Consider the following 25645-nt stretch of genomic DNA (forward strand, 5'->3'; position numbering starts at 1 on the left):
TGGAATGAATGAAGTTTTTAGCATGCTTGTCAGACTCCTGTGGATACAGTTGATCCTTGTCAGCATTAACTAAAGTATAATCTACTGAATGGAAAAATCTCTATTAATCAGGCATTGCGTGGAACTTACAGCAATCAAAGTTTGCTTTCTGTTATGTAGGCTATGTGTGTTTAAAGCTGTATTTAATAGACATCTCTTGGACTTGATTCAGAGTTCACTGAAGTCTAATGGGTTTTGGATCATGTCCTTTGCATGCATTTCTTAATTGTTGGTGTGTCTGTTAGCAAAATGTTCTCATTTCCATGGTATCAAAATCAAATGTTTTATAGGAAATAAGTGTATGAAATCAAATTCTGGTCCTCTCGCTGATTGGTAAAATGAATGCAGGTTAATACTATTGTTCTTTTTTTGTTTAAAGCTGAAAACAGAAAAATCTTAAATGAGGAAGATGTTGAGAACTGTCTCATAAATCTTTTGGAAATTGATGATGATGGAGTTAAAGTTGCTGCTTCCCAAGCTATTTCTGCCATGTGTGAGAATTTAGCTAGCAAACGTGCATTTGGACTCCAGGGTAAGTAAGGTGGGAAATGAGAATCTGTGCTTTTCCTTTTGTAAGGAATGTGATTTTGTAGATGATTTTGTGGATTGTCATGGTTTATTTAAATGTTCGTATATACAACCCTTTGTTTTAAAGGGATTCCCCGGCTAGTGCAGTTGCTAAGCAGTGATGATGAAGAGGTAAAAGAAGCTTCTGTCATAGCATTAGCCAATTTGACAACAGCCAGTCCTAGTAATGCAAGGTGAGTCTGCAACAGTCAAATCATTATTTAAAACACTAATCTGAATGCAAATGATAATGTTTGGATTTTTATTGAATGTCTCATCTTGTCCTTATCCTTAGTCTGTAAGACCTTCTATGGTGCTCATGAGTTATCTGGAATTGGTTGGTTCTCATTAGGTTTACAAATGTTACGCTATCCTTGCTAATGTTTGCTCTATCATAGAGAGCTATGAAGCAGATTTAATGAAAGCAGAAGTATAGGTCATCTTTGGAAAGAGCATATGACAAAAATATGCCTCATAACCTAAGAAATTTAATGTGGGGTATTTTTTTCGAAATTCACTTTTTATTATCTTTTAAAATTTGATTACTCATGCAGTTTTTTTACTGATTTGTGACAGTTGACACTTCAATATTATGATATTGGCACTGTCATTCTCTTTTTTTATTGCTTCCCGCGTAATAAAGAATGTTCATAGTGAATTCTCTAGAAGAAGTTTATTGTCAGTATCTAAAGTAATTAACAATGCTGGTTAGTTGACTGTGAGTTTCAACATAATTGTATCAACTAAATTCTACTGTCAGTTGCGGAGTTCTGTTATCCCAACTCTATTAAAAGTTCTGTTCAAGGAAAAGAAACAGAGCAGTCTGACATATATGAGCAATCACATGTAACCAACAAACCATAAAATAAAATTCCTTAAAAGTTTCCTGGAATATACTCAAGGAAGTTGTAATCCATTCACAAGCATTCTTTGAAGTGAAAAAGTAAAATAACGCACCAAATAAATTATTTGTTTCAATTTATTGATTCAGCTCTAATAGTCACCAGTATTCACTTAATGTTGCCAGATGGAATCATAATTTGACACAAGAGAATAATATTCTGTTTTCAGATTCACGTAGTAGATTTTTTTTGGTCTGATTTTCTGCTCTCCTCATGTGCATGACTCCACTTGGTGTCAGTGGGAGTCATACACACATAAAAAGAGCACAGTACAGGAGTCCAGGGGTCAAGCTCTCAGCTCTGCTACAGCTGTTTTTCGTAGTGCAATCCTTTGAGGTTCCACATTGTGAGTTTTGAGTTGGTATAGCAGCTTTTGCCAACTTGCTCAATGTCTTTTGCCAAGGAGATAGTCATGACATTGTTTAGCTCAACTGCTAGAACAATTCTCTGAGACTTCAGGCAGGAAAATAGCTGTCTCTGTTCTTCTGAATTATAATTGAGGCTGTGTTTTTTCCTGCTGGGCAGTCAGGAAATTGTAAAGGTGGCTTGCATATACTTCTTTCTCCTTGCAAACCAGCTTCAACTACAATATGGAAGCACCAGATAATCTAATCACAGGTCTTCTGTGAAAATCAGGAAGCAATAATTTACATTAAATATGTATATTGGATGAATGCCATGTGACTATATAATTACTTCAAAGCTTCTTTTCTAAATCAAAACCATTAATAAGTCATAGATGGCTCCAAGTGTGACTGGGATCTACAAATGAATATATAGAATTGAACCCTCAGCTGACACAAATTGGTATAGTTCCAGCTCACTGACCGACTGCCTGGCCCATACTTATTCTACATTCGCATAACTGAGAAAAGAAAGTAGTTTGGAAAAAATGCATTGCAGATTGGGTTACCGTAATCATATTATTCATTCCAGAATATTTTGTGTGTCTATCTTGTAAATCACTGAAAATAAGTGTGTATATATAATGAAGATGCTGATATACTTTTTAATGATGTGACCTTGGTGTATAATTATGTTGACAATATTCAGGTCCCAAATTGGACTAATGAGACCAGTGCCCTTTTATTGGCTATGTATTAGATTCTTGTTAAAAACCCTCAAAGAACATTAAATCATAAAGCTAGTAGTGTCAGGAAGACCTTGCAGGGAAAACAGAAGAAAATGGCTGCAGCAGAAGGGAAAACCATCTACTACAAATGTGTTTTCACTATTTACCATCCGTCAGGTCACAAAATTTGTTCTTGTTGAACATACATACTTGTATTCTGCTATATTTATTTTTATGACTGTTGTGGCATGTGTTACGTTGGTTGAAGGATGTGTACCTCGCCCATTCATCATGTACAATATACATAACAGAATACAAATAGTAGACAAAACACCGCTTTTTTCTCTGGAGAATCGTTGTTCTTAGGAATATTTGATGAAGAAAAGTTACTTGCTTTTCTTATAATATGGAAGAAAATACAAGTTAAAACGAAATGTGTACTTAAGGCTCCAACAATAGCTGTCTTATTAGGATAGTCTTCCATTGATTAATAACATAAGAGCAGCATAGGCAATGGGCAATACTGCCCCCCACTAATATATATTAACCTTGACCTCTAGGTGCTTCCCCACAGCAATGAAAGGCTAGTTCTGCACTCCTGCCCAATCAATCCTTTGTTTCTCAACTGAGACAGCTAATAAAGGTGTCAAATATGGTAGAGCTTTTGTAATTAGCACACCTGTTCACAATGTATGGGACAGAGACTAGGTTGTCATTTTACATCAGTCCCCAAGCAACTGTTATTTGGCAAAAATAAATTAATCAATGACTCCAGCCCACATAGTATTTAACAAAAGGTCTAGAGCAGAAGAGTCCAATACTAACAATTTTACGGGAAAACATGGATTTTCAATATGATCTCCACCAGAATACATAAAAATTACTGTAAGTAACTTTTAGTGTATTCCACTGTTCAACCTTTTGCTGCATAGCTGATGTTGTGTCATGCTTCAGTAGCACATTAAGAAAAATAGTTGAATGCCTCATAATTCAAAAACTGATATCCTCAGATTATAATTTTATTAGAATTTTATCAAGTAGGATGGAATTTCAGTAGTTCTGTATATTGATTATAAGGTCTTTGTAAAACAGAAAACACTTGGCAAATAAAAATAAAATTTCAAAATTTTGAAGTATACTGCAGTTTAGAATCTCATGTGCTTATTCTAAAATATGGTTTAAAAAAAAAAAAAATGGCTTGGGGTTGTTACTGTATGCATTGCTCCAAGACCATGCTTGTGATATATGCCAGAATTGGTTTCTGTTTCCCTGCTTCTGGGAAGAAAAAAAATTATGTTCAACTATTTGCATCCGTTTAAAATTTTTTAATCCGGAACGCTAACTTGCATTGTTGAAAGCCATATGCAGTTATATGGATGGCTGAATGCCATTTTATAGAATCTACGAAATCTGTCCTTTTTTGATATGTCCAGACATCGGGAAATGTAGATACAGTCACTTCAATGATGTTCATTATGCTCAGATTGAGGAATCGCGTACAAATGAAGAAACAGCAGTGCCATCTATTGGACAGAAAAATAAGTCATTCTGTGTTACACAACTGCCTCCAGAACAAACGTTTTACTTTCTCTTCTGCCGACATTTTCCTGTTTAAAGTATAACCGATTATTTTTACTCTTCACGTATTTATGGTAAGCTAATATGTTAAATATGATATCAGTTAGAAGTAATAAATAGAAATATGATATCTAATGTACCAGTTAGGTATTAGTTAACTTGACCAGCCATTTCCTTCAGTATTGTTTTAGCACAAATGCCATTTCTAATAGCTGGCTTCATAAATCTGGCACTGTCACAATGCTGGTCATCTACTAGAATTACCACTAAAGGAAAGCATATACTCTGAAATTTACTGCTTTGTACTAACTAACTAATTAACAGCCTCCATAATATTTGTCTTAAATTGTTTATTTTAAGTGCAAACTTTATACTGTTCAGCTAGTTTGGTCTGGGGGAAGAAGGGAAAGCATGGATTTTCTTTGTCTGTACTAAAAACTGCAGGAAATTGTGGTATCCATTGGACTGACAGTCTGGCAAAATATTTCTCCTGGGGTTTATAATTCGTATCATGCTACACATTTCTTAGAATCCTATCTGGACTCAAGATAGTAAATCAGCAAAGCTTGATATTACATGATTTTCTAATTCTTGAATTCTTCAGAGGAATCTCTGGACAGTATTTACATCAAGAAAACTACATTCATGTAGGCAGCTATAGGTATTATTACAGAATCTGGATATGTGCTTTGTGATATGCACGAAGATTTCCAAGATTTGTGAGTAGATTAAGAACAGGAAGCTAGGCTGGGAAATCATTGCTTATAGGCAGTGCCCAGTGAGGAGAAAATGTATTTCTCCTTTGACTTAAATCAGTGTTGCATCTATTCCAAACTGAAACTCATTCTGATCTAATGATTCAAAATATATCTTTAGTCCTCTATGTGTGGATAGTGCTCACCTGTAGTGAGTCTCTCACCTTCTTAAGGAGAGATTTTCAATGTCCACAGGAGGTTGTATTATTTTTTTAGAAGAGTTTGGCTGTCAAGGAATAGATTAAAAGACTGTCTGATTTTCTTATGTTTCAGATCTTCTTATTATCATTAAGAAGTAATGATTATTGCCGTTAGGTATTAATATTATTAGGTAGCAATCTTTCCTATTAGCAAATGGAAAATGTAGTCATAATTTTCTCTTTCAAGACTATCAGTGGAACCTAATTCACATAAACAGATGCAAATTAAAGAGTCACGATTCCCTGTGATAAATTAACACGTGTTCATGTAAATATATTATGAGAATTGATATGAAAAAAATCGTATGTGAATGCTAAATTTTAAAACAGATGCAGGTAATAATCCATAATACAGCTTTTGTCTTTTTCATTGTTTAACATAAGTTTGTAATCTGGAAGGAGGAGATCAACAATGGAATTCCACTAGCTGTATTGAATAAAGGTAATATGTTTTAACACTGACCCCTAGTGACAAAATTATATTTTTGAGCTACAGCTCTGCCGAGAAAAGGGGAGTTTTGTGATTTGTGTTTTTATTTTTCACATTAGCGCCTGTTCTGCTGAGCTCTGTACAAATACAACCAGTTAACTTGTGCCATGAATAAATTCCTGTTTTGACTTTCTCTTGCTGTATATCTGTAGTGTGATGGGGACTTTCAAAACAGAAAAGACAGAATGGTTATTACCTGTACAAGCTTTTCTGTACAAGTTACATATTGCTTTGATTGAAAACTGCAGAATGTTTTATGGTAGATTTCCTCCTTGTCAAAATGCTGAATCAAAGCCTAATGCTGTGATGTCATGCAGAAATGGGTTTGCAGTATGACATCACGTCATTTGACTGGTACGCAACTCATGGACTGTACCCTAAATCATCTTCCACTGACAGGTGGAAAATGTTTCATACAACCACCTGCTGTTCTTTCTTAGACATGTGAATGTGTGGATATGGAATCTACAGACCCAGACACTGTAGCTGCATTTTTGTACAACTCTTCCCCAACCCTCCCCTTGCTCCCCCTCCCCCCCCCCCCTTCCCCCCATGGAAGAAAAGTATTTTACTAGTTGTGTCGTTTTATTTTAACTTTGTTGCTATCAGGGGTTAAATTGAAAACAGAGTCCAGTGTAAAGTATTCATGTCTGACACAAATTTCATGTACCATATCCTGTGTCTCATGAGGACGTAAGTCCCTGCAGTGACATTCGGTGGTACTCACTGAGATGAATTATACTTTCTATGAATTAAAGGAGGTAGAGAACTGGAGTAAATTTCTGAAAAACCCATTGATGCTTTTACATATATATTTTCTGTGTAGCTATTTACTTATTATGAATCTAATTAAACATAAGATATTTAATTATATGATTTAACTTATTTTAGTCTAGTTTGAAATTATTTTCAGTGTATATAAGAAAAGAGCTGATTACGCAAACTTCTGTGCTGCTGTGACTTTAAGCTGTGCACCAACTGTGGTTTATTATCTGATTAGAGGCTGTCATGCACAAGAGAGTAAAACTAAGCTTTCACAAGTAACTTAAAACCTTTAGACTTGCAGTCTAGGTAATTTATGTTAATATAGTATGTATGTGTACTTAGAGATTTAAATTTTAAGAAAGAGGAAAATGATGCAAGTTTCTCTGCTTTGAATCATCCTGAGTGCTTGAACCATTAGCAGGGCAAAACAGATTGCTGCCATTTGAGATAAGTTAGCGGTTGTCCAGAAGAGATTTAACCAGAAGGGACAGAGAGCTCAAGTTTCACAATCCGAGTACTATTTGTAGAGAGACTGACTTGGCAGAGTTTTGTCATTCTCCTCATCTGGTGCTTTTGAAGATGGTGAGAAGCTGCTGGCAGCTCGGACACTGTGTTCCAAGCAGTTGGTGTGGGAATTCTGCTCTGCCTCTTTCTTTGCTTTCATTACACCTCCACGAAGCTGCTCTGGCAATTCCTGAATGTTCTGTGTTGTTTTGCTTTTGTGACAATGTGGATTCCAGACTCTCAGCACTTGTGCTGTTATTGATTTTTCCATGTGCTGTTTTCTGTATTAGAAAAAAGAGAGAGGGATAGCATCTGTTTCATGAGCTTATCTGAGCTGAAACTATGTGAGCTTTTTAAGGGATATTGCTGAATTTCATCCTTTCTTCTAACAGTGGAAGAGTCAGAACTTCTTTATAGAGATTGCAAATAAGACTATAATTGAAAGGCTCAGTGATCAGGAACAGGTATTTCATTATCAATGCTCCTGCAATATTTCAAATTCAAATTTGGTATATCAGGGTTCTAGTAGTGAGATCTTTGTCAGGAAAATTCAGTGACAGACATCAGAAAACATGAGTATGTTCCTCAGTGAGAGTCAGATATCACAGACTTCTAACCCAGACAGTGTAAGGTTTGATTGCTTCCAGACCATGAAGTTTATTGAGTTTTGGGTTGGCTGATGTTTTAACAAGGTACTTGTCATTAAAAAATAGGAATGGAAGATTTTGTTCCTGAAATGAGAAATGAATATTGTTGATGTAATCAATATTTTTATTGCACTACAAAGAGCTCCCAAACCATAGGTCAGCTTCCCATGTGCTAGATTCTTACCTGTAATAAACTTCCTGATGTTAGTTTACTTTGTGTAGTGAAGAAAACAGAAGTAATGGTAGTCGTTAAATAAAATAAGAGTGACTATATAAAGCAGTCAGTTGGTCTTGAAAATAATTAAACTGCAAAGTGAACATTTTGCTGAATGCAGAAGATGTTTACCAAATTTGATTACATAACAAGGTAAATAAAGAATTATCAAACTAATAGACTTAAGGGTCAAAAAGGAATTTATTTCTTGAGGTTTTTCAACTTCTGGTTATGATGTTCTTTTTCAGTCTCTAAAGTTGCTTTCCACTCAGAAATTATGTAATAAAGCTGGATCAAAAACACCTTGTGTGAAGAAGTAGTCACACAATTTAACACAGATAGAGTTGATTTTAAAAAGTGTGTGTAATTAGATGCATAATTCTTATGCATAATTTGCATGCAATTATGTATGAAAATGAGATATGCACATGCATAAATGGCTAGCTAAGCACCTCACACACAATCACAGTAATTTTGCACAGAAATTAAACATGCAGTTGCAAATTCATTTTGGAAAACGAAGTCCATGAGGAGTCCAGTGGCCTTTGTGAGAAGGAAATTTATTTTTTTTACTAAGGAAAAAAATCAGATTTTTCTTTAGTCAAAAAAGGGAGAATCAAACAGCATAGAAGAGAATCAGAAGTAAAATTTAATACAAACCTATTTATTTTCAGTAGTAGTAGAAGGAGCAAAAACAATCATCGTCGTTTTTATGAACTGTCAATCTCACAAGTGTTAATTAAACCAGAGCAAATCCAGAGCAAACAGTGGTGTGAAGCTGCACCACAGCTCTTCCGCTCCGTCTCTGCTCCATGTGAGGTGGCTCAGTTTAGCGGCTTGGGGGGTGGACTCCGTGGTTTCTGTCAGCAATTCAAACACGGGCAGTTGCTCTCTCCATTATGCTGAACCTTCTCTTCAGGGGGAAAAGCTAGCTGGATCCATCTGTATGCACTCAGAGTCAATAATCCGTTCTCTTTCTTGCTGTGGCTGGGAGGCTTGGGCGAGGAGCAGAGCTATTATGCTTGATGTGATGCCAACAAAGCCATGGCTCTTGCCCCAGAGAATCTGCACTCCTGGAAAAACAATAATCTGGATGTTTAGTCAGATTTTTACTGATGATTGTTTACACAACACTCTACCAGTTTCTGAGCTTTCCTGCGGCAACCCTGACAATTAAAACAGTGACATATTTAGTTAAATGAAAATCATGTGCATCCCCATCTTAACTGTTTAAAAATAGCTTGTATTGTGACAGTTTTGGTAACAATTTTATTGTCTACTTTGAATTTAATTTGTGCAGTAAAAGACAGTGAACAAAACTTTTGTTTTCCCTAAGCTCTTAGAATTTATTCTTTGAGTTCTCAGTGATCTTTCAGAGAATTTTCAAATAAATATCTTGTTACGACGTATATTTAAAATTAATCCTTTAGGTTAAACATTTAATATCTGAACATTTAATGTTTGTTTTTCCGTTGATGTGTATGAAAAATATTTTAGCTATTCTTGACTATAGGCATTTGAAACAATTCAAATGTAATCCTATTGTGCTGTACTCTCCAGTTAAGGTAGATGCCTAACCCTGTTAATTTAGACACCCTAATGATCACAGCCACATAATTCTGTATCATAACATTTTAATTATTTTAACTCTAATTTGAGCTCTTTGTGTTTGGGATTTACATAGACAGCTTTTACTTTTCAACGAAATGTCGTGATGTTAAATGCAACTTTTTTTTTTCTTTCGTCACTATCTTATTTTTATTTCTCTCACTTCTCCTGAGGATCCATAGAATTTTTTTTCACATTAAAAAGTTTACCTCCCTCCCCCCCCCCTTTTTTTTTCCTCCCAAGCTAAACCAAGATTTACATCTTCCCTTGAGGAAGTCTTGTACTGGGTGCACAGATGAAAGTGCATCATCCCAGAGGTATGTCTGAAACAGAAATTGTGAGTTCTGGAGGCAGGGAGAGGCTAGCACTGATGTACATTAGGCTAAGACAGTGCTGGTAAAAGCTTCTTGCTTTCACTTTTGTTTCCTTATAATAAAAAACTACACAGTACATATCTTTGCCCAAGATGGAAGAGAATTTCTTCCATACTTAAGTCTTGATTTTGTAGTACTTTGCAGTCTTAAGAACTTATTTATATTCATTCTTTCAGTTTCCTGTTGAGGTCAGACACTGCTGTCTCTTTAGCACCTGGAGTTTTGTGGCTGTTTTGTATTTTCCAGAGGGCTGTGGGATAGGTGTGAGTAGAACTGTGGGTTTTCTGTTCTTCCCTCATACCTCTGCTGTAGACATCTTTTAGCAGGTCACAGTGCTTCCTCAAGGTGTTCCAGCCCCTCTTAAAATCTTATCCCCAAAGGTTACTGTCAAATCTCATTACCTGCTGTTGTCAGTTCTTAGATGAATTCTTGTTGCTGTGTGATCTGTTGTGCTCCTTGATTAAACTACTGTCATAAAATGGTGATTCAGAATGAATCTGTCTGGAAGTAGAATGCAGGATTGAAATAAATATGTATGATTGTCTAAATCGGTGATTCTCAACCTTTTTGAAGTTGAGTGGCACTTGAGAAAATTGGCTGTGCTGTGTAGCTCTGAGGTCAGTTCTAAAGCACCAGGAGCTGCACCTTGCTCTTTTGTTAAGTATCTGTGTACTTCTGTGCCTTATGCAGATTGTAGCAAATCTGCTTATAATGCAGTTGACTACCTGGCTCTGTTCTCTCTGTCAGTCAGTAGGGAGATTTCCTACTGGAGAATCCACATGCTCTCAGGTGTAGCACAGGAGTAGTAAGTCTGCCCTTTGGTGAAATGCTGGATGTATTATACCTGTGAGATGTGGGGATGCAATCCATTAGCAGTAGCTCTGTCTTGTGCATCCTGGAAGCACTGGAATTTGCATGCATCCACTGTACAGGAAAAACCATTTGTTTAGTTTCTGGATAAAGTACATGTGTATATACCGTGCAGTGCTATAAATCTGATAACTTATGGACATGCCTTACTGTGCATGGCTGTGCACGTGTGTGGTGAGTTTCTCCCACATTTTGCTGGTAGGTACATTAAATCATTGATGCTTGTATCACCGTGTAATGTGATTATATGGCAGGGTTTGCTGTGTATTTGCTTTGTATATTTTGCAGAAATGTGTGACCATCAGCATTCCTGAGATTTTTGTGTTCTAGCAACAGTTTGACAGTCTTTGATAGTGTAACTCTCTCTTGTTTATGCAGTAATTTTAAGCTTGTGTTTACTTTGTAAAATATACCAAAAGGTGAATTAGATTTTTGGTAAGAAGCTATTCCAGTGAATTTTCACATCCAACTTTCTCCTATTAATGTGCTGCCAGCAAGTTAGCAAAACTTACAAAGTCTGTGTGATTTTTTTGTTGTGAAAGTGCTTGGATATGCCTGTACAGGGAGGCTTCATTATGTTTTTGATAGAAAGTGTACTAAAGAGATAATATAAAAAAGCAGTTGCATGGAAAATTCAAATTGCCACCTGTGCATTTCCTTTGCTAACAACATTACCAACTTTTGTTTAACAAACAGATGAGCCCAATATAAAATTACTAAGGGCAGACAGTACATTGGGCATATCCCTGAAATCATTTGCTCAAATTTTATGTACAAACCCAGTGGGAAGACAATTCATTTTTTATAGTGTGCTGTTTTATAGTGACATTGGAAAAATTACCACTGAAATGAACTAAGATAATACAGATGTAGGATGATGCAGACAAAGAAATGAGCCTGTTCTTTAGTAGAAAGAAAAGCCTTGGCAAGAAGGTCAACAAGAATCTTAAATTATGGAATATCTTATGATGTTTGAAGAATGTAAATATTTGTATCAGTAGTCTCTTTTGCCTCTGGCAAAGAAAACAAGGAATACATAATGAGGTGGTAACTCCAAAATATGTGCCTATCCAGCATTTGAGATCTGAATTTGTTAGAGCATAGTAGTTTTCTCTAAGCTAAAACCAAGCTCTCTCTTCTAGGGTGTGCATCAATTGTAGTCTAGAGCTTACTGTCATTTAGGAGACGCATCACCAGCTGCTTTCAAATATATTCTGTATGCCATGTATTAGGTATGAAGTTGATTTGGGGAGAAAAAAAAGAAGGAAGCACTGTTCAGGTGAATGCCAGCAGCAGAATAGCAATGTTAAGGTGAAATGCTTATAGGCCAGTTCCTTCTGCTGTGACTGAGTTGTATTGTCGAGTAGCTATTAGCTTTGCAGTAAATCAGATTTAGATCCTCCAGATGTGGCCTCCAGTAGTACAGCTGCCCACATCTTCTGCTGTCTTCTGCCTTTAATTTACTGCTTTTTCACCAGTAAGCTTGGCTGTTCTCTCACCTAGCTCTATGAAGGGATCCTCAAAAGTATCCCAGCATTTTCCCCCTAGTTTGTTTGTTTGCTTGTTTATTTTTTTGCAAACAAGCTATTTTGCTGGTCTAATTTAGAACTTGGCCACAGCAGCAGCCTTTGGGCACAGGCTGCACGTGTGGGAGCAAGGAGAATGTTTGCTACTGATTGGCTGGTAATGTGGAACCATGAAACTTGGTACTAATGCATGAGTGTCCAACCTTTTGGTTTGCGTGGGCCACACTGAGTGAAGAGGAATTGTCCCAGCATATAAGTTGCTCTGAAAGTAACACCTCCTACAGCAGATACAAAGAGCACAATAACACTATTTGATAGGGCCAATTCTCAGCTACAAAACATTATTTTTTCAATATAGTCACCACCATTAGCTATGCATTTTCACCAGCCATGAACAAGAGCCTGCATGCCACGCTTTTCAAATCCGCACCAGTGGAAGTGACTCATTTTTGCCACTGCTGAAATGCACCGCCCAGTGCCTCACTGTGCTCATAACCACTGGTTGGTCTCCATAAACATTAAGCTAGCATCAATATATGTCAGTGCATGCCGTTTTTTCCTCATGGAGAAATTCCACACCTTTGCTTCATTTGCACTTCCATGTCAGGCATCATTCTGTCAGGCTGCACCTCTGCCCCACCTGTCTCATGGCAACAAAATGTAACAGAATATTGGTGGGAAGGTTCCGCTTCTGCTGCTGTACCACAACATCCACCTCTGACATTGTAGACCAACGTAATAAAACCAGAAGCTTCTGAAAGAATTGGTGTCCTAATAAGTTGAAGAATCCAGGAATTTGTGGCTTGGTTTGCTTGCTTAGGTTGTGACTTTTGAGTGGTGCTTCCCTCTGTGAGTCAGATTTAGGTAAGGCATCGGAAGGAGGGCTTTCCCAAGTCAACTTTTAGTTTCTGTTTCACACTGTGATTTAGAGCATAAACATTGGCCTTTCAAACTATTGCAGGTAAGCAACATTTTACATTCTTGAAATGTAAGACTAATTTTGTTGGTGAATATAACAGAGTAAGTGGAAACGAATGTCCTAAAAATAACTAAGATTTTTTTCTTCTTCATTTTCTTAGTGCTGTCGCAGAAGCTGAAGGAATTGAGCCTTTAGTAAAGGCCTTAAACGCTGAGAGACATGGAGCCATTGCTAATGCTGCTGCAGTGCTAACAAATATGGCCATGCAAGAGCCTTTGCGCTTATGTATTCAGAGCCATGGCGTGATGAGTGTGCTCACAGAGCCACTACGTTCTGCCAGTAGCCAGGTGCAAAGCAAGGCAGCACTCATGGTGGCTGCCTTTGGTTGTGATGCCAATGCGAGAAGTGAGGTAAAAGTCTTCTCCAAGATTGGGATTATTTGTAAGAATTCTAGTTCTTCTTGTTACACTTACTGAGGATCCTTGGATTTTGTTTCTCTGCTCTAAAAGTTGGTTTCTAGATAGTAACTAATTTTGTATGGTTACAATAGGCTCATTCAGCTGAGTTCACCTCCATTTGTTATGAAGACTTGGAAAAGGTTTTCCTTAATTTTTATTTTTACTGTTGTATTTGCCGCACAAATTCATGCTACACAGCTTTCCTGTAGCTTTAATGAGTTTCAGCCAGGACTGTATCTTAATCCCTATGTTTATGAGTATTAAACATTAAAGTTTCTTTCAGCTGCAACTGACGGCTGTATTTTGAAAATAAGTTCTCATAGCTCCCCTCAGTGTTTTACTGCTGGCCACTTCCAAGGCCAGAATGGCAGTGCCTAATTTTGATTTATGAGATACTGAATGTGCACAGAATAAATGTAACTTAAACAAAACTCAAAACGTAATTAGTTCCTCCATCAGTAGCATCCAGCTAGTTGAACTTTTCACTGTTTATCAGTGGTCATATTATTTTCATAAATAATGACAGTGCTCTGTGCATTCATAGATCATAAGCTGGAGATTTCTTAAGGGTCAAAGCTGTTACTTAAGTCATGAATAAGGGGAGTGGGTAATCCATCTACCTCTTTCAGTGTCCTTAAAATGTTTTTATCTTCAGAGATCCAAATGAGTCATATTTCCTCCAGCATTTATAGGAAAGATACTGTAGCATGCAAGAGAATGTTAATAAGCGAATGTTTATAAGATTGCCATACATATAGTACTATACAAATTCAAATAGATTGTGATGTAAATTAGTTGCTAGGAAGCAACAGAAAGCAGAAAAAGGTGTATAACTCTCCATGGCAGTCTTGGGCTGCATAGTCTCTTCAGTTTCTACTTTGTAATCTTATATCTGAAAAGGAGAGTCAGAAAGGATATGTGCCACTCTTGAACCTCACTTCAGCTCAGAGCAGCACAGAAGCAAAGAACTACTATAAATGGCTAGCACTGCTTGTCTACAAGTCTTGAATCAAGCTTTGGATGGAGAATTTAATATGTTATTCTTACTGGAATGAAGAAGGTGAAATATGTCAGCATCTGTGTCTTCATGTTCTTATAGTTAAGAAATGCAGGTGGATTGGGACCACTTGTTGAGCTGCTACATTCAAAGGACAAAGAAGTCAGAAGAAATGCCTGTTGGGCTGTCATGGTCTGTGCAAGTGATGAACTAACTGCTGTTGAACTGTGCAGGCTAGGGTGAGTAGAAATAATGTCAAGGAACAGAGGGAGGATTTTAATAAGATAACTATTAAACTTGATCTTTCTCTATTAATAACAGAAGGACAAAATTAAGCTGTGCTTTTTAGTAAACAGAAACTATTTTTGTATTGCCAGTGGTACGGCTGAAATGGTCCTGATCTTACAGAAGAAAAACTGCAAGCCTGAAGAAAGAACTGTCAGGAATTATAAATATGTTTATTGTTTCTGTAATCAAATTAGGCTTTCTACTGAAGATGTAGATCTATTGAAGACTTAGATTAGTCAAAAATAGGGACTACAAATGTCCCATACATTTGAAACTGAAATTCAGATTTCAGGCTAGGTTCAATATACAGTGAACTGTACTTACTACACAAAGGCTAATTTTTGTTAAAGATCTCTGATTAACTGCAGATGTGCTGAACTGTCATTTTAAAGAGAATCTGTCGTATTTCTTCTTGAAAACTCCAAGTTCCATATATTAATATTTGAATTAGAAAAGCTGTTTTAGCTATAAGTCATACTCATACGTGAGGTGACTCTTATTATTAAAGTGAAATATATGTAATTGCCCTGCTCCCTCTGCTGGACACTTCTCTGGCTACTGCACAGATGCTTGCAGCCCATATGTGAAGGGATTCTGCAGTCAGACCTCAAAAACGGATCTGGAGGAGATCTCAAATGTAGTGCTGTCTGTCTACCTACTGTGACTGAATCAAGTGCACTGATATATTTCAGCTTGTCCAGTGTGATTGCAAGTACTCTTAATGGAGGGGTTTTACAGCTTCTGAGGTAACCTCTTCTGGTGCTGAGGTATTCTTATAATTAGAAGGATTTTTATTTTTAAATGTCCCTTTCCAATTCTGTCCAATTATATCTTGTCCTAATTTCAGTGGAATTTAATAACCACCTTTTATTTTTTAACCTAACTGAATTTTGTATCAGAAGTAGCATTGCCAGCAGGAGCAGGGAGATGATTGTCCCCCTATACTCAGCTCTAATGAGGCTGCATCTTGAGTACTGTGTTCAATTTTGTGCCCCTCACTACAAGAAAGACATAGAGGCCCTGGAGTGTGTCCAGAGAAGGGTTGAGGGGTCTGGAGCATAAGTCTTATGAGGGGTGGCTGAGGGAAATGGGATTGCTCAGTCCAGAGAAGAGAAGGCTCGGGGAGACCGTATCACTCTCTATAACTGCCTGAAAGGAGGTAGTGGTGAGCTGGGGGTCTGCCACTTGTCCCAGGTTATAGCCAAGGACAAGAGGGAATGGCCTCAAGTTGTGCCAGGGGACGTCCAGGTTGCATACTAGGGAAAACTTCTCATAAAAAGCAGTCAGACACTGGAATGGGCTGCCTGTGGAGGTGAAGTCATCATCCCTGAAGGTGTTCAAGAACTGTGTAGATGTGGTACTAAGGAACATAATGAACAACATTGGTGGTAGGTGGACAATTGGACAAGCTGATCTTAGAGGTCTTTTCCAACCTTAATAATTGAATGACTGTATTCAATTTCTCATGTTCCATGTAAATTTCTCAATTTCCTTTTCATGACAAAGCAAAAACATTGAGCTGCTTTTTGTTTAGAAGTCTGGTATCATTCTGTCACACATTTCTAAATTTCTCTCAGTTATTTACGCTGTTTTGAAGTGTTATCTCCCTGGATGAGGTATTTCAGCTGAGGTCACCCCACCGTCAACTAAGTCTCAGTAATTATTTTCCATATCTTGCATATAGCACTGTTCTTATTTAATCCTTTCTTTCTGGCAGCATCAGAGTAGGACTCTAATTTATATGTCCTTCTAGTTTGACAGCATGTTACTGATAATAATACATTAAGAATAGTTTTTCAGCCAGTCAGGCACTACTTCATGTTATTTTCATATAGATCGTATTTCTCTGACTTGCTCATGACTATTCAAATAGGAATATTTGAAAAGACTTATTAAAGTCACAACATATCTCAAAGTGAAGACATATCTCACATCTAACTCCTTATGCCTATACATTAAGTCAGTTACCCTATCACAGAAAGGATTAAATTGGCTTTAGATGATTTGTTTATAACCATACATAATGGCTATTACTAGCCACCTTATCTCTTGCATGCTTCCAAATTGATTGTTTAGTATTCTGATATAATATTCTTCGGACACTGAAATTCGGCTGAATGATCTCCACCATTTCCTTGCTCATTCTTTTTAAATCTAGATACTATCTATGCCCTTCTCCACTCTTCTGGCAGCTCACCTGTTCTCCCCAAATTTTCAAAGATTATTATAAATACTTTAGAAGTTGCTTTTGCCATTTCAAAACACAGTAAGAGGTAAGTCTCAGGCATTACTTTTGTCTTCTGAAGCTTATGTGTTATGCCTACTGCTTCTACCTTCTTATTAATATTGCTGTTGGGCATCTGTTTGCAACCATTTTATCAAAACTGAAGCAAGAAAGGCAGCAGACATTTCCATCTTTTCTATGCCATCTCTTATGAGTTTTCTTCCCACACTGAGTCATAGACTTACATTTTTCTCTTTGATTTGTAGTATATGAAACATTTATTTTTGTTTTGGGTTCTTGAATGGTTTTATCTCTATTTTGCCTGTAGGCTTTTTGGTTTTGTCCCTTACTTTTTCTTCCTTGTTGGAAGTCTTCATATTTCCATTTCTGGGTTTTCAGGTAGTCACAGTATTGTTAGTGCTTCTGCATTTTGTCCCTTTTTGACTTGTCTTTCCTTCACGTGAGGCCACTGTGCCTTTAATGCCATGTTTGAGACGTTGCTATACTCACTAGACTCAATTTTCCCTTTGAAAAATCCCTTTGTTATCTTACATTCTGATATCTTGTTTGCTTCTGATCTTGTTGAGATTTGCTTTATGACAAATAGTCTGTATGGTTGTTCTGTTTTCTCCAGTGCTCTCTTTTAGAAGATATGGTTGTCACTTGCCTTGTCTGCAAAACTTTTTATCTGGATTTCATCTGACACACTTTCAGAAGTCTGTCTTATTCATGTCCAGAGCTGAGGCACCTTATGTAGTTCAGAGACAGAAATGGACAGGCCAACTATGGAGTCCATTTTATATATATAAAAAATATAAAATTTATTCCTTAGAATATGAAGAATTTCTGCATGTGTGTATTGACATACACATACAAATTTGAAGAAGTGCACACACATGAATACATCTCCCTCTTTTTTTTTCCTGATGTGTTTTTTTAATTTTATTCCTAAACAGTTTCAAAACTGAACTGTGTTTCTCCTGATTCAACTTCCTTTCTGTTCCCGGTAAGTTTTTCCTGAGTTTCACAGGCTAGAATCTACAGGTATGTGGATTTCAGTGCCAAGGAATAAATCCCTGCCCTCCAGTATACCCATGATTATTTGTTTCTGCTTCCATGCGGCAGAAGTACTGCCAGCCTTGTTGTGCTGCCGCAACTGCTTTTGCTTCCATGCTAAGCTGAGCTCAGCGCATCTCTGCCAGTTTCTTTCCCAAGCATAGGAGCAGCCCTAAACCAGGATTCACACCTTGAATGACAGGGAGCTGGAGTCTGCCAATTGCTACAATTGTTAAAAGCTGCAGAGGGATTCCCTGAACTATATAGTGTAGTCAGCTCTGAACATAACTCCTTTTACTTGGCTTTGACGTTCTTCTTTTCTCCAGTTCTCTGTGGTACCCAGCATCTTTCTCATAAAAGGTTGTGGCACCCTGTTAGCATTTTTTTTTTTATGTAACTGTTTAACTGCTGAAAAGAATTGGTTTTGCTTTTGAACACTGTAAGGCATTTTTTCTCCTCTAGAGAAAGACTTCGTTGTAGGACAGTAAGCTCCTTTTTGGTCTAAACAGCGTTAGGTTAGCTCTTAGAATTAAGTCTGTGTCTTGGTAATTCTGAAAACTGCATAATAACAACGAATTGGTGCTTAATGATGAATTAGCCATTATGTTTTGTTTAACAGTGCGCTGGACATCCTAGAAGAAATTAATCTGTCAACAGGGCGCAGAAATAACTTTAGTGAAGCTGCTCTGGAAAGGCTACTTGATAACAATCTTTCTCAAAAGTACAGCCAAATGGGGTATTTATCATCAAGTAATGTCATTACTGATGGATTCTATGATTATGGTAAGGTAAGTTACTTTAAATTACTTTGCTTAGAAACAGTAAAATTTTCTACTTCATTTTGAAAAAAGTAACACAACTGTAACAAAAGCCAGCATCTGGCTACCTAAAATAACTTTGCTTCTTTTCTTGTTATGCTGCATCCCGGGTTTTATAATAATTTCTTTTATTTATCTTTCTTTATGGTGAAATCTTATCTTTATGCTATCCCCTAGTTACAGTTGTCTTCCCAGTCTCCTTACAATCCTGTGTAATCTGCTGAGCTCCTAGTTCCTTACCAGAGACTCTCAGAAGTTAGTTCTTCTGGTATCTTTCACTGCAGTATATTTGATAGTAATCTGACTCTGAATGACCTATGGACTTTTTGTTTATTTTTACATAAAGAAGGGTTCGTATTTTCACCTTGGTCATGACTCTTTCTCTCACACAGCACTGCTGATAAAGACTGGCTCCACTGTGTATCACCAGTTAGTATGTTCAGTTTAAATTACGGAAGTACTTTATAAAATGCCCAAATAAATTAAAAATATTATTCTTACTGAGAGATCAGTGAAATGCATGCCTTTAAAGTGTTTGTTTACTTTTGAAAATTCCATCCTAAATTGCAGTGTCTTCAAAATCAGGAATAGTACCTTATCCTAGATTTTAGAATGACATAGTAATAATAATCACAAACTAGATTATTTACAAATTATCTTTACTAAGAAAATTGAAGAAGGAAAATGCAAATAGGGAGAATACTGTTTTTGTATATTTAGAATGAGTTTTATAAATTCTCATGTAAGTCTTCTGTTAAAGATAAGAAATGGTACATAACTCTTAAACTGTTTTTTGTCTTCACTTCTAACTGAGAACACCACAGAATATTTTGCTGTAAATTTCTTGTAGATAAAACCTGGTGTAAAACTTCCATCTTTGGAGGAACTGAGTATGCAAGAGCTTACTGACCGTCGGGCCATTATCTTCATTAATGCTAAGTCACAAGAAGAGTGAGTAAACTAGTAAGATTTATTTCAATAACTCATTTTTTCCATCCTTTCCACTATTTTCAATATAAAAGTACTACATAGTTTGTACTGAGAGAGATCTATTTTAATTTCAACGGAGTCTACATATCCTAGAAGGCAAGAGATTGGTATTTCATTTTAAAAAAATTGTAAAATCACTATTTTCCCTTTAGACAGAAAATATTTATTCACTTGATTTGATCTGTTTCTGTTAGAAAACTTAGTGAAGAAGACTCATTCACTGAACCCCCTTTGGTTTCTCATGGTGGGACATCCATTTTAGTAATGGTTAGCTATAACAGAGCTTTTCATCTGCCATAATAATTATGCCATCAAAACTGAACATCAACGCGCAACAATGAAACCTATGATTTGATGATCTTTGTGTGCAGACAAATGCATGAAATTTTAAGCACAACATCCCAGGAAGCAGCACAAGGCTTTTGGGCTTGATAGAGAGTCTATCTCAATTCCTTCTCTGTTTAAGCTGAAGCCAGCCTAACAAATCTTATATTTGAATGCAGGAAGTTGGTATTGGTCTTGTTTAACTGGGAATCATTTTGTATAAATAGTCTCACAGATCAAAGAATCCTCTACCAGTATTTTGCAAATCCAAAGTCGTCTTCTCTGTCAACACATCACATATTTGGTTTACAGTATCATAAGTTTCCCTTTTAAGCTTGTATACGACACCATAAAGATGTCTGAGAATATCTATGACAAATTAACCTTTTGTGCTCTTTGTTGATCCCTAAGCTTCTCTTTTAACTATTGGGTTTTCTTTCTTTGACTTTCATACAGCTTACTGCCTTTGCACCTTAGTTTCAATCCTACTACCCAGTTACTTGTCCATCATTGGTATCCTGTGCTTTATTTTTGATCTCTGAATCAATGTTATGTTTATTTCTATTATTTCTTCCTCTTATATATTTCTTATTAATATATTTACTGTCCTTTATATTCAAAGCTCTATTTTCATAATTTAACATGCAAATACTGTCTTACTACTTTGCAGTGTCCTTGCAGTAGAGGAAAAGCCACAGCATTTATCTTATGAACAGACTACGTTGTCACCTTTTCCTTCAAGAAAAAGCAGTAGAGAAAAAGTAAGGTATGGTCTTAGAAGACTGATAACTAGTAAATTTTGTTATTGTGCTGAAGTTAAAAATATAATTCTGATTGAAAATAGATGGTTTCCTAACAAAGTACAATAGCTCAAATACAATCTTAAATAGATTTTCAGGGTCTTTCTTTCACATACTAATTGTAGTAATCTTCATTTGTCTATCTAAGTAGTTATTTGTCCTCCCCATACTGTATTTGAACATCTCCCATTTATTTGGCTGTTTTTCCTTTTAGTATCCCTAGGAGGCAGTGAAGTGCAATAATTTTCCAGCTTGACAATTAAGCCACGGGGAAATTAGGGTAGTTCTTTCTCAATATAAAAGCTATCCCTATGAATTGAGAAGTCCTTCTACTGCCTACATCCATCCTTTTTCATAGAGTAAACTTCTTCCAGTGAAATTCCACAAGTGACTGAAAGTAGTGAAGAGTGTGTTCAGTACTATCTCAATTTTGACAGCAATAAGCCTAAAAATGCCTCACTCTGGCGAGCTCCTTTGGATCCATACAGTTCATTAGGTATAGTCTTACTAGTCCTTTTTGTGGGTCTGATCTAGTGAACAAGTTGTCTTCTACCAAATAGGTACAAATCTCTAATCTCATTGTGGAAAATTCATTTTCTTCTATAGAAAAAGTATTTGAGTCTGACCCTGCTTGATGCTTGGGGTTTAGCAGTCTTATTCTGGTTTGTTGCAGCTTCACTAGCTTCCCTAACAAGGCATCACAGATAATACAGAAAGCTCTGTCTGTTAAGGCATTTCTTCTGAGAGAGCTGAGATCAAAGTTCTTGTCCTTGTCTCAGTGACTTTTAATTAAAATACTTAATTTATATTTTGTTACTGTGGAAAAGAAAAGTGAACCACAGTCTTCCAGCTGAACTGACTCACCTTCAGTTCACCTGAACGGAACAGCTGCACAGTCACCACTGCAGGGGTGCTTTTAGAGAAGGCAGGAGTACATGCCTAGTTCCAGGGGAATGCTCAGGACTGCAAAGCCAGTCCAGATAGACCTCCTTGCAATCTGTGGGATGGTGTCTAATTCTTGATAGGAACGTGACACAGCCTGCAACTGTACTCATATTTTCTGTTAGCTAACTTAAGGGTACAACCATTTATCGTGTTGTTTTCTGTGGGTCTTGGTCCTGACTTCCAAATTTACCTAGTTTTGTGGTATAGAGCTCCTTGGCCATTTCTAAGGGCTATCTTGTCACTGATAGTATTACAGAATACTAATAGTTTCAGGGTTGCAAAAAGGCGAGTGTCTGTCATAGGAACAAGGGCACCGTGGTTGCAATTTTCAGCTTGGAGTTCATCTGTGAACTATGATATGCTACTATTTATACAGACCTTTTATTGATAGAGGTAATTGCTGATTTCTTGCACTGCTATGTATTTCTGTGCTTGTATGAGTTGTATGTGCCTGGGAGATTAAATGTGCTGTAAAGAAAGACAAGGGAAAATTGAAACTTGCTCTGTGATCTCAATAGCTTACTGGTATCTCCAGTGGAGGAAAAATGGGAGCTATATGAAAGAAGGTCTTTTGGTCTGCATAACCCGCAGTGGAGAAAAAGCTATAAGGTTTTACACTCTGAATTATATTCATTTAGAAATGAAATGCAAATTTTTGATAGATAATAGCTGCTGATGGTCAAGTGTTGCAGTTCTGACTTCAAACCAAATTGCAGGATTAATCTAGCCAAAAGTTACTGAGTTACAATTTAGCTAGTAATTCTGTAAGTACTTCTGGAATTCAGTTTAAATCATTTCATATTAAATACCTGAAATGAGTTTGTTGTGGTTTAACCTAGTAGCAGCTCAGCACCACACAGCTGTTTGCTCACTTCCCCAAAGTCAAGAGGATAAGGGAGAGATTGGAAACAAAAAAGAACTCGTGGGTTGAGATGAAACTGTTTGCTAAGACAGAGAAAAGGAAAAAGAAGAAAAGGAAAAAAAAAAAAAAGCAGTAATGAACTACTTGCCACCTGGATGTTTTGCAAGGTTCTTGTTTCAGGATGCAAAGGAAGTATATCTTTAGTCTCTTAGCAGGCCTACTCTAACATCTGCTGATTTGGATGGTCCTCCTGATGTCCATCCCATGTCTATGGTAGTTTACTTAAAGGGAGCAGAAGTGATGGGGGAGTATGAAGCCAATAATATTTGCTCTTTACCTGTGGGAGTTTCTGTCATTTCAGAAGGTGTTCTAGAGACTGAGACTATTTTGCACAGTCTTGAAGTGCAGAGCTTAGAGACCTGTTCTGACAAGATAACGCGTGTGTTTATTTCTGTGTGAGGACACCCTTAGGTAGTTGCTTTTTAATGTACAAGGGCTGCTCCAAATGTAATGCCTCCTACTTTTGTAATGTTGGTGGTATGGCAGTAAAGGTTGAAGCTTCTCGCCAATATCCTATTCCAGATGACAGCAGAGAGGCAGTTCAACAAAATGGTGTCTGACTTGAAAGGATATGTGAAGCAAAGGTGTGGAATTGAATTCCTCCAAGTGGAAAAAATTGCACCCATCAATGTTCACTGATGCTTGCTGAATGTTTCTGGAGACCAAAACATGAATGTGAGCCCAGTGAGTCAGTGGGTGATGCATTTCAGCAGTGGTGACAGTGACATGAGAGACAAACCATGTTCTGGGCAGCGATGCAGACTTTTGTGAGCACAGCATGCAGGCTTTTGTTCATTGCTGGTGAAAATGCATAGCTAATGGTGGTGACTATACTGAAAAATAGTGTTTTATAGCTGAGAATTTTCTCTATCAAATAGTGTTACTGTGCTCTTCATATCTGTTGTGGTTTCCATGGAAATATACAGGAAGCATTACTTTTGGAGTGACCAATGTAATTTGTGTCAGTTACGCAGTAAATAACTGCATTGTTAGCAATCTTAACTCTTGTGGAAAGCAAAAATTTTCATTTAGGAAAAAACAAATGCCTGGCTCAATTTCCCAATAGTAAACTTGCATGGATACAAAGACTTCTTCAAGTATAAAATAATTGCTTTTGAATGTCATAATCAAGTTGCATGATTTATAACCCCATTGTCATTCATTTTGAATCCATAATTCATACATCATTATTACTATTAATTTGTGAGATATATGGAAGTTACTTGAAGGTCAGTGACTGACTCCAAGTCTTAAACATGCTTATACTTTTTTTCTACATATTTTTTTTCCTTTGATCATACATTTCTGTTCAACATTATTTTGCAAAGTACCACTGGACACAGTTTAAAACCATTGTTTTTGAAAAGTGATACTGGTTTGTATAAACTGTAGTTGAAAGCTAAGAGAAAGGAGAATTATAGTTGTCTGCTGGAAGTGTTTGAATTAGATGTAGAGAAAGTGCCTAGCTGATAGTTTGACATGTATTTGCATAGACAGATAGCAACATTTTTGATCAAACAGTTACATATCTGATATATACACTGACTGAACTAAAATGTTAACTTTAATGTAGACTGATAAACGTGCATCTCTTGCATGCTATATACTTATAGAGCATTCAAGAAAATACTTTCCAATGCTCATATTTACTCCTTTTTGAAAGACAGGCAAGAGATTTTATTGTGCACAAAAGGCAAAAAAATAGAGTAATTGCTGTTCTTTGGTGGCAGTATAGTGCATTGGCTGCCATCTTCCTCGTGCTGGCTCTCTGGTGTTCTACAGGACATTCGTACTGAACTTGCAACAGGAATCCTGGCAGCTTGAAAACTATTTACCATGGTTAATTCTCCTCTGCAGTACTGCTTTGCATTTGTAGCATGTCATAGAATCATAGAATGGCTTGGGCAGGGAGGGACCCTGAGGATCATCAGGTTCCAGCCACAGGCAGGGCTACCAACCTCCAGATCTGGCATTAGAGCAGGTTGCCCAAGGTCTCATTCAACCAGGTCTTGAACACCTCCAGGGATGGGGCATCCACATCCCTGGGCAGCCTGTGCCAGCACCTCACCACTCTCTCATCGTGAGCAGTAAGGCAATTTTCAGAAATAGGAGTGGGTTTTTTTCCCCTGATGTCATAATTCTCATAATAAAATGGGGATTAAAAGAAAAGGATATGAAAAGGTTAGAATCCTACTGCAGTGGTCACTGTTCATTTTACAGTTTTCAGCTGTAAGATACAGTTCCTTACGAGACAAATTTTTAGACAGGTATAATGGACTGTTTAGGAGTAGGACAGAGACAGATGTAGAAGACGTTAAAACAGCCACTTCATCAAGGAACAGAATAGAGTCGCACCTCCAGGAAATGAGCAGCAAAAAAAACCAAACCAGTAAGAGAAGGGTGGGCACCCTTTTCTCGTTTTTTTTCTTTCTGAAAAATTGGGATGAAGGAGAATAAGTGATCCAAATGTTATTTGAGTAAAAAGGATTGTGCTCCTGTTATAGCACAATCACTTAGCACACTTCTCATTGGGAAGAGAAAGTTTTAGGAGGATAAAAAGGAGGGGCAGGGGAAAAAAAAAAACAACACAATAAAAGAGCAAGAAATATACCATCTGTAGATGTCTATTATTTCGAAAACCTGCTAAATCAGATACTGGACAGGTGAGAGTAGTTAATTTTGATGTTGTTCCCTTTAACAAGTTATTCTCAAGCGTAATACCTAAATGCATAAATTGAGTAGTGGTTGGTTGTTCTACTATTATAAGGACCCCTGGCTATAGGGTCAAAATAG

General features: G+C 36.9%; 1 protein-coding gene and 1 long non-coding RNA gene across 8 annotated transcripts in view; one reads left to right on the forward strand and one right to left on the reverse strand.

Moving 5' to 3' along the window:
* The window catches only part of ARMC3 (armadillo repeat containing 3), a 64912-nt gene that overhangs the window by 23830 nt on the left and 15437 nt on the right, over positions 1–25645 (forward strand). For all 7 annotated transcript variants that reach the window (XR_016467819.1, XM_090142939.1, XM_090142937.1 and 4 more), the window contains 7 exons: positions 419–571; positions 695–800; positions 13191–13440; positions 14588–14724; positions 18673–18841; positions 19722–19822; positions 20856–20951. Coding sequence is in view for 6 of the 7 variants with exons in the window: in XM_090142939.1 (XP_089999065.1) it covers positions 419–571; positions 695–800; positions 13191–13440; positions 14588–14724; positions 18673–18841; positions 19722–19822; positions 20856–20951 (1012 nt within the window). In the remaining variant the exon portion in view is untranslated. The remainder of the gene's footprint in view (positions 1–418; positions 572–694; positions 801–13190; positions 13441–14587; positions 14725–18672; positions 18842–19721; positions 19823–20855; positions 20952–25645) is intronic.
* LOC116243220 (uncharacterized) lies at positions 6637–12770 on the reverse strand. The gene is made up of 5 exons (XR_004169916.2): positions 12691–12770; positions 10560–10639; positions 10117–10216; positions 8394–8806; positions 6637–7153 (listed from the first exon to the last, which is right to left on the reverse strand). It is a non-coding gene; the product is annotated as an uncharacterized LOC116243220 (long non-coding RNA).

This window comes from Phasianus colchicus, chromosome 6 (assembly GCF_987193195.1).
Source record: "Phasianus colchicus chromosome 6, bPhaCol1.hap1.1, whole genome shotgun sequence".
NCBI classification, from domain to species: domain Eukaryota; kingdom Metazoa; phylum Chordata; class Aves; order Galliformes; family Phasianidae; genus Phasianus; species Phasianus colchicus.